This window comes from Ctenopharyngodon idella, chromosome 1 (assembly GCF_019924925.1).
Source record: "Ctenopharyngodon idella isolate HZGC_01 chromosome 1, HZGC01, whole genome shotgun sequence".
Taxonomy (NCBI): domain Eukaryota; kingdom Metazoa; phylum Chordata; class Actinopteri; order Cypriniformes; family Xenocyprididae; genus Ctenopharyngodon; species Ctenopharyngodon idella.
In genome coordinates, this window is record NC_067220.1 from 37477993 (window position 1) to 37486772 (window position 8780).

At 37.5% G+C, this 8780-nt stretch overlaps 2 protein-coding genes across 2 annotated transcripts; one reads left to right on the forward strand and one right to left on the reverse strand.

Moving 5' to 3' along the window:
* Window positions 1–139: 139 nt before the first annotated feature.
* ebpl (EBP like) lies at window positions 140–6872 on the forward strand. Its single transcript, XM_051899002.1, has 4 exons — window positions 140–1418; window positions 1498–1567; window positions 2285–2423; window positions 4263–6872. The coding sequence occupies exons 1-4, from the start codon at window positions 1239–1241 to the stop codon at window positions 4492–4494; spliced, it is 621 nt and encodes a 206-aa protein (XP_051754962.1). The 5' UTR covers window positions 140–1238; the 3' UTR covers window positions 4495–6872.
* Window positions 6873–6876: 4 nt separating this feature from the next.
* On the reverse strand, window positions 6877–8380 carry arl11 (ADP-ribosylation factor-like 11). The gene has a single exon (XM_051899267.1). It carries the CDS (start codon window positions 7792–7794, stop codon window positions 7264–7266), a length of 531 nt encoding a protein of 176 aa, XP_051755227.1. The 5' UTR covers window positions 7795–8380; the 3' UTR covers window positions 6877–7263.
* Window positions 8381–8780: the final 400 nt, after the last annotated feature.

Consider the following 8780-nt stretch of genomic DNA (forward strand, 5'->3'; position numbering starts at 1 on the left):
TGCCTTTTGTTTTTCATTTCAAAGCAACTAAAAAAGGTTCATAATGCCTACCACGTTGCATTGGAGCTGCTTATAATATGGGGTCTTTTGGGTGTTATATCTGCCTATCTCTGGACTTTATGATGAGACGTTCTCTGGAGTAGAGTATAATTCTAATTAAATTCTCCTCTAGTCTGCTGGCTGACTTGTAATTAATCCCCTAACTTCCATTCTGCTCCCTTCTCATTCTTTTCATATGGATCACAATTACCCACAATTCTAAACCTATCCAACATAACCCCCTCCCACCACCTTTCAATGGCAACACATCTTTCACTCATCACTCCCTCAGGACGTGCTTTATGTATCAATGAACCTAACCAAAATAAACTTGCTGTTAGCCATCCTTTTTACTGCTCTTATGATTGACCTTTTGATGCTTTTGTGTCTCTTCTCTTTTCTTACCTTGTACCTTTCCTTCTTGTCCCTGTTCTGTGCAATTAATTTGGCTCTTTCTATTCAAGAGTCGCTTTCTCTCTCTTTCTAATGTGCAATAGTGTAGTGTTCTTTATCATGAGAGTTTTAAGGGAGATACTGGTGCTAAATGAGATTCACACCAGTCATTCGTGTCCGCACCATGCGAAAATACATTACAAGGTAAATGTTTGGTGATGTGAAAAATAAGCTTCTAACATGTTGCTACTTAAGGACTACAACTCCCACATGTATGATAATTTATGTGCATGAGGGATCAGACAATCATTGTAGTCCTTAAGCAACAACTTGCTCCCAACCAACTTCTTTAAAAAATTATTTAAATTGTAGAACAAAATGTGTAATTTTAAGTTGAAAATGTATCCATGTGAAATTCCAAATGGCATTCATAGCTAACTAAATTTTTGCGTTTTGGTTTATAGACATATTTTCATGCTGTTCCACCTGTTTTTAAGTGGAATAATTTATTTATAAAATTTGTACGATTGATAGATTTTTATATATATATATATATATATATGCCATTATATGGCATTGAATATTAATACATAATGGCAAAAAGATTACTCAGTGGAGTAAAACAAATTGGCGCCAAAACGTGTTCTGCTCTGTGACGTGGACGGAATGAAGTGGAGAGAGCTCTGCGCGAGCCTATGGCTGCAAAGTTCTACTGTTAGAACGATGGGCGGGGCCTGGAGATGTCATTCAACCAGTGACTGACTGACTGAAAACTACAAACGTGCACCTGAGTTTTACTGTGTATAATGGCAGAAGCAGGTGAACCAGTACTTTTCACTAAAGTAACGGTTTATTCTCTACTCGCGTGTGTGGCTCAATTTGCTGTCGGGTTTGCTTTCGCGCAAAAATGGGGGAATAAATGTTCAGCTATTGATCGGTGGGTCCTCGTGTGGTTATTTTACGACGCAATAGTTCATTTTACACTGGTAAGTACAATATACAAGAACGCTTTCGTTATACCTGCTTGTAACTACCTGTTCGCCTCTTGTCTGTTCCACCGTGCAGGAGGGACCCTTCGTCTACATGTCACTTGTTGGAAATGTAGCAACTTCTGACAATCTATTGGCAGAACTATGTGAGTATGCTGTGTTAAAACACTCGGCACCTAAAGTAAAATGACAGGTGATTCGAGCTGTTTAGGTGCAGAGGAGCCATTGATTTAGGTTTGGTTAGGTGGAAGAAGAGTTCGCTATACGAATAGAGCAAGACGACATCTAGTGGTGTTTGTTGGTGTTATGTTAAGCAACAGTGCAATGTTCAAAGTCCATTAATTCACTGACTGAACATTAGAGATTCTGTAAAATTAAAAAAGAAATGTGAAATTAATGCGACTTGCGTTAAAAAAAAAAATAGTTCAGCCTAAAGTTAAATTGTCATCATTTACTCGCGCTCATGTAATTCCCAACCCGACACAACAAGAGATGTAATACATATAAGTGCAGGGACTTCAATGATTTAAAAGGACAAAAAAAAAAAAAAAAAAAGCAACATAATTAGTCTATTCTTGCGTGTCTTGTTAACTGTTAAGACAGTAAATGCCAATTTTAATTTTGGGTGCTCTATTAAATAATTTTATAACTAAAAATTAAGTATACTATGCCATAATCGCCATTTCTTTCTTTTCTTTTTTTTTTTTAACAGCCAAATAGTTTCAGAATGTCTTACTTCCTGAAGCAATTACTGTTTTTTTGAATGCAATTCCTTAACTTTGTCTCTTCACCTTGGAAAGTTAACTTCTGCTTTGCATTGTCTTATGAATGTAATGCATGTTACTGTTTAAAATACTCAACAGGGAAAGAATATGGCAAGGCAGATGAGCGCTGGTTATACTCAGACCCGACAATAGTATCTCTAGAGCTTCTGACAGTGGTTTTAGATGGTTCTTTGGCCCTGCTTCTGGTCTATGCCATCATTAAAGACAAACACTACAGGTAAATCTGAACAACAGATTTCAAAGTAGTTCTTTCTGCTGTGCTACTGAAGAAAGGAGTTTCATTAAAAGTCTAAATAAGAATTTACCTATTTGTGATAGTGCAATGTTTTATTTTAAAGCTGCAGGCCGTAAGTTTTTTTTTTTTGCCTCTTTGTCGCCATCTCTGTGCGAAACCTGCAGTTATTTGCGGAATTATCATCTTTACGCGGGTTGTGCACGGCTCCTCAGCGCGGACGAATCTAATGTTTGCTGTCAGTCACCACAATAGAGACAGAGCGACACGCCCACCGGGGGGGGGAAACAATCCAACCGTCTCCATTGACTTTGTATAGCGTGAGGCTGCCTCCTTGTCATTTCTGACTTATAACAAAAACAGAACAATGTCTAAAAGCTTCTATGTGACAACAGTACAGGTGTACAGAAAACAAGCTAAAAAAAAAAAAAAAAAACCCAGAAGTTTTTATAAGCTGTCGACCCAAAAAACGAGCGTTTAAGGGCTAAAACGTGGATACAGGCGATTGAGACAGAGCGCGACATGTCATATTACTATGAGAACTACACCCACTGGAGGGTAACGTAATCAGTGACAGGAAATATAATATATAAAACTGACATTTGGATATTTGACTTAACAGTGACAAAATGTTTATTGCACACATAGGCTTACTGAGGCATACTGAGTGTCAGGATCCCCAAATTTACCCATTCTTCCTGCTGATGCTTCACGTCTTATTGCCTGTATCCATTTTTTTTTTCGCCTTAAAGGCTGGCTTTTACAGTTCGAGAGCTTATAAAAACTTAGTTCTGGGTTTTTTAGCTTGTTTGCTGTACACCTTGTCACACAGCAGCTTTAAGGCATTGTTCTGTTTTTTTGTTATAAGTCAGAAATGACAAAGAGGCAGCCTCACGCAATACAAAGTCAATGGAGACGGTTGGATTGTTTTCCCCCCCGGTGTGGGCGTGGCCTTAATGCGCTCTGTCTCTATGATACTGTACTTCGTAATCACAGATTGTAGTCTTGGAAGTATGACCAAAATAAGAATTTTCACCGGAAAATGTCTGAACAAACAAGTAACAAATCTGACACTTTTGTTCTGACCAACTGATAAAAAAGCATTACAATAAATAGTGCTACCAAAGGTGATTAAATCTGATTGCTTGGCTCATACCACATCAAACTGTGCAAATTATTATTGTTATAGTTTGTTCTCAAATTGTTAATGTTAACAGCATCAGCATTGCGTTTTACTACGTGTATTTAGTGTGTATTAGCATTACCTGTAGATTTCAATTTCTGTACAGTCTAATCTCTAACATTAATTTGTCATACCATACAATCCGCCATTAAAATAAGTTTAATTATTCCAGCTGCTGTGAGAAAAGGCTATAAATGATCCGTCACCTGCAGCATCCTCACATATGATATAGCCTACTAGCTGGGACTCCTTCTTTATGTAAACAGACTTGACATAATGACGCAAAGATGAATGGCGACATGCTCGAATTTCCCGCGAAAACCTACCGGTACCACCTGAATTAGAAAACATTATTACAAGCTTATCGTTGTGAATCGGGCTAAGGTAAGGAGATAGTTTTGAACACTGGCTGGTTATGTACTTGCTCAAAAATTGATTTTGGATCATTTTTAACCAGAAAAACTTACGGACTGCAACTTTAAATTAATAACCGATTTTTAAACTCAAAATATCCATGATATATATTTGAATACATGATGTTGTTGAAGTGTTATCATGGCATTTTGACCCCTCAGCAAAATCATTAGTAAGGGTCATTGTTTTATGCATTTGTGTAAACGTCTCATTTCTTCTTGAACCAGGCACTTTGTTCAGATCACGCTGTGTGTGTGCGAGTTGTACGGGGGCTGGATGACCTTCTGTCCAGACTGGCTAATCGGAAGCCCGAATCTGAACACCAGCAGCTGGCTGTACCTGTGGGTCTACCTGGTGTTCTTCAATGGGATCTGGGTGGTGGTGCCTGGACTCCTCCTCTGGCAGTCATGGAGGGATTTAAAAAGAATGCATCAGTATCCAAAGAAGAAGAACAGATAAACTCAGAAGAAGTCTGAAAATTAGTAATTAACTGTATAATTATTGCAGTTATAATTAGCCTTTTAAACTCAACAGAATGAGATGTAGAGAGGGTGTGATGCAGTTGATTATTATACACATTTATTGCGTACACAGGGGAACGGTTGTTAAGCGTATCTTTGCATAATTGCAGTGGTAAAGACACAAAGGAAGCTCACACCAAACTACTGACTCATAGAAACTACTATCTGCATTCCTGTCTATGACACCTAATACTGAATGCCTTGTCACAGCAGCTCTTTTACATCAATTTTGGGTCATGTTTCCCTGCTAATCCTCCTAACCAAACTACCTTATCCAGATGACTATAAATAGTTTTGTCATTTTATGTTTCATCACACCCGTTTACTTCTCCTTAATATAAGGATGAATCATGTTTCTTTTTACACAGATTGTGCTATTGAGTTGGCTGTTTTTCTTGCCAAGTTATGACAACATAATAGGCTGACCTGTTATATTTTGGCCATAGTCAGTTATATGCAGGTCTGACCAAGAAAAAAGTTAAAGGAAATACTTCATTGTAATTTCATATGCTAATCTGCTGCACAATTTAGGCACTGTAATTTCACTACAGCTTCATGTGTAAATAATAATGCAATTATTATATTTAATAAGAAATAGTTTGCAATAAGGTTCCATTTGTTAAAATTAGTTAACTACATTAGTTAACATATGTCTAAAACATTTATTAATCTGATATAATGTTAATTAAAGCTTCTTTTTTTTTTCGGTTAAAAATGATCAAAAATCAATTTGAGCAAGTACATTACCAGCCAGTGATCTCCTTACCTTAGCCTGATTCACAACGGTAAGCTTGTCATAATGTTTTCTAATCTGAGTGGTACTGGTGGGTTTCCGTGGGAAATTCAAGCATGCCGCAGTCTTTGCGTCATTACGTCATGTCTGTAAACAGAAAGAAATCACATTGATGGCAGATTGTATGGTATGACAAATTAATGTTAGTGATTAGACTGTACAGAAATTTAAATCTACAGGTAACGCCAATACACACTAAATACACATAGTCATGATGTTAACATTAACAATTTGAGAACCAAGTATAACAATAATAATAATTTGCACAATTTGATGCGATATGAGCTAAGCGATCGTTAGATTTAATCACCTTTGGTAGCGCGATTTATTGTAATGCGCTTTTCCCCCCTCAGTTGGTCAGAACAAAAGTGGCAGACGTGTTACTTGTTCAGATGACATTTTCCGGTGAAAATTCTTATTTTGGGTATACTTCAAGACTACAATCTGTGATTCCGACAGCCACACATTCTCCTCAAAATATTAGATTCATCCGCGCTGAGGAGCCCTGCCGATGCACAACCAGAGCTGGGTAGATTACTTATGAATTGTAATCAGTTACTGATTACAAATTACATGACAAAATTTGTAATTTGTAATCCGTAATATAATCTCTTAGATTACATTTTTGGTAACATAATCTGACTACTTTTGGATTACATTTAGATTACTTTTGTGCTAACCCTTATTTGATGTCACACATATTGTAGGATAATTTTGCACTATTTTGACAGATACAAAGAAAAAATATAGTCCAAAAAAGTATATTCTATTCGCCAACAAGTGCCTCAACAGATTCTTTTTAAACTGCAATGTATGGACAGTTAATACTTCAAAATACTAACACTAATGTACCTGTTAGTGTTTGCTGATAGTAACACTAAATAAAACAAAATCACATCTTATGATTTTAAAACATTTACTTAAAATTAAGTAAATTTAGAAAACGGCAACATTACAAAAACAAATATTCTTGTTGTTGCTGATTTCTGTGCACAATTCCACACCCCTCCCTCACCACCGGAAAAACTTGAAGAATCACGAACGTATATAAGTGGCAGGTTTATTATGAAAAAAATATAAATGTTAAAAAAAAAAATGAAAAATTAGGAGAATCAATGAATTGTGAACAACTTACTGCCATTGTGTAAAGAATATGTAATCATGTAATCCATAAAGTAACTGTAATCTGATTACGATTATTTTAAAAAGTAGTTAACTCTAATTACAAGTACTTTATTTTTGGAGTCTGATTACGTAATCCAGTTCTACCCAGCTCTGTGCACAACCCACATAAAGATAATTCCACAAATAACTGCAACTGCAGGTTTCAAACAGAGATGGCGACAAAGAGGCAAAACTTACGGACTGCAGCTTTAAACATTTACTAATGTTATTAAAATCAAAAGTTGTGTCTTTTAATATTATTTAACTGATCTGTTTGAGCTGGCATGACACTAACACTGAACAGTTGAATTTTTATTAACTAATGTAAATAAAAATTAATAAATACTGTAACAAATGTAGTGCTCATTGTTAAGGTTTTTTTAATATCAAACTGTTTGTACAGTATCACAGGATTCTCATCAAAATCACTTTTGTTGACATTGATCTGCTCTACACAAAACACAGGAACAGAGTGTTAAATTACAAATAGATGATTGCAGTAATTACAGTACACATGTTGAAATGCAGAACATGAAGATAAACATAATATTTACAGCATATACAAAAACTGTGAACAAGTACATTAGTTAAATCATCTTTCGTCCTTTCCATTATTGGTCTAGTTTTTGTATGATAGTACCATGATCAAACCTCTTCACTTTGCCTTTTGAGGTTCCAGTTAAATAAAAGGAGACTGTCAAGATACTCTTAAGTTCTTTGTATTCCCTAGATAGTGAGATAGTACCTTCCTCATGCTTTATGTAGTAGTTTAGCTATAGAGAGAAAGGCTTGTTGGAGACCCAGTCCCTTCGTGGCGCTGCAAGCTTGGATCTCCCATACCCGATCTGTGTAATTGTCCAGCTCCAGCAATGTAGACACCTCTCTAATAGTCATGGAGTTTGGCAGGTCTTTTTTGTTGGCCAACACCATCAGGGGAACTCCTTTCAAATGCTCATCACTCAGAATCTTCTTCAGAGCTTTCTTAGCTTCTCCCAACCTGGCGCGATCACTGCTGTCCACCACAAACACCAGTACTTTACATCCCTCCAGGTAGTATCTCCAGTTGGCTCTCATAGTCCCTTGTCCACCAATATCCCACACGGTCAGTGAGGTCTTCTTGTCCAGCTCTACAGTTGCAACATTGAAGCCCACGGTAGGTGAGGTGTCCATCACCACTCCCCGCTGCTGTCTGTACAACAAAGTGGATTTTCCAGCTGAATCCAGACCCATGAGGAGAACCTGAGGAGTCTTTTTAAACTTTTTAGACATAATGGCGCCCATCCTGGTTTGAAAGACGCGTTTCTGATTAAACGTACTTATCTCAGCAGCTTCCAACAAGCATCTAGCACTGGGATCCTTGATTTCTGTTTTTGCGTGAAATCGTATGCAAAGCAGAAGCGACACTGAACGACCGTACGCAGCTGAAATTATAGCTCAGGGATGACCGCGTCATACTGCCAGACGAGTTGGTTCACATTTTTAAACGGGTCTGTCAACTTTACATGCCGGCCAACCTGCTCGGGGATTCCAGAAACTGTTCCTGTCGCTGTGCTTTCAATGTACAGTCAATGAATGGGCAGGGAAAAGTTTTGTCTATATACACATATATATTAGTGTGACCAGACGTCCCGTTTTTCAGCTATTTTTAGTGTCCCAACTTAATATGAAAAAAATTATGTTTTGCCCGTATTTCGTCTATCCTGAATTTTCTTTGCTAAGTGATCATATAGTGGACTACTTGCAGCCCACTATATGAGCCTCGTGACGCACAACCGGTTTGATATATTACGGCTCAGTTGTTTCCGGTTATATCTATTTTCAATGGGCTGTTATCACATAGCTAACTAAATGCCTTTTAAAATGAGTCCCCCTGCTGAAAAAAACAGCATATGCTGGTTAAGGTAGGTTTTGGAGCTGGTATGCTGGTTTGAGCTGGTTTATGCTGGTCCAGGACCAGCATTGGACCAGCATAAACCAGCTCAAACTAGCATACCAGCTCCAAAACCTACCTTAACCAGCATATGCTGTTTTCTTCAGCAGCTCGGGATGATTTTAAATTCCAGACAAATTCAGAGACAGGAGAAGAGATATTCTGATGATTTAGGATGAAAACTTTAACCTGTTAACTATCACTGGCCCACCGGTGGGCCCACAGCCATTACATATTTAAAACACCCTGCTGAAAAAAACAGCATATGCTGGTTAAGGTAGGTTTTGGAGCTGGTTTGAGCTGGTTTATGCTGGTCCTAAGATGGTCCAGGACCAGC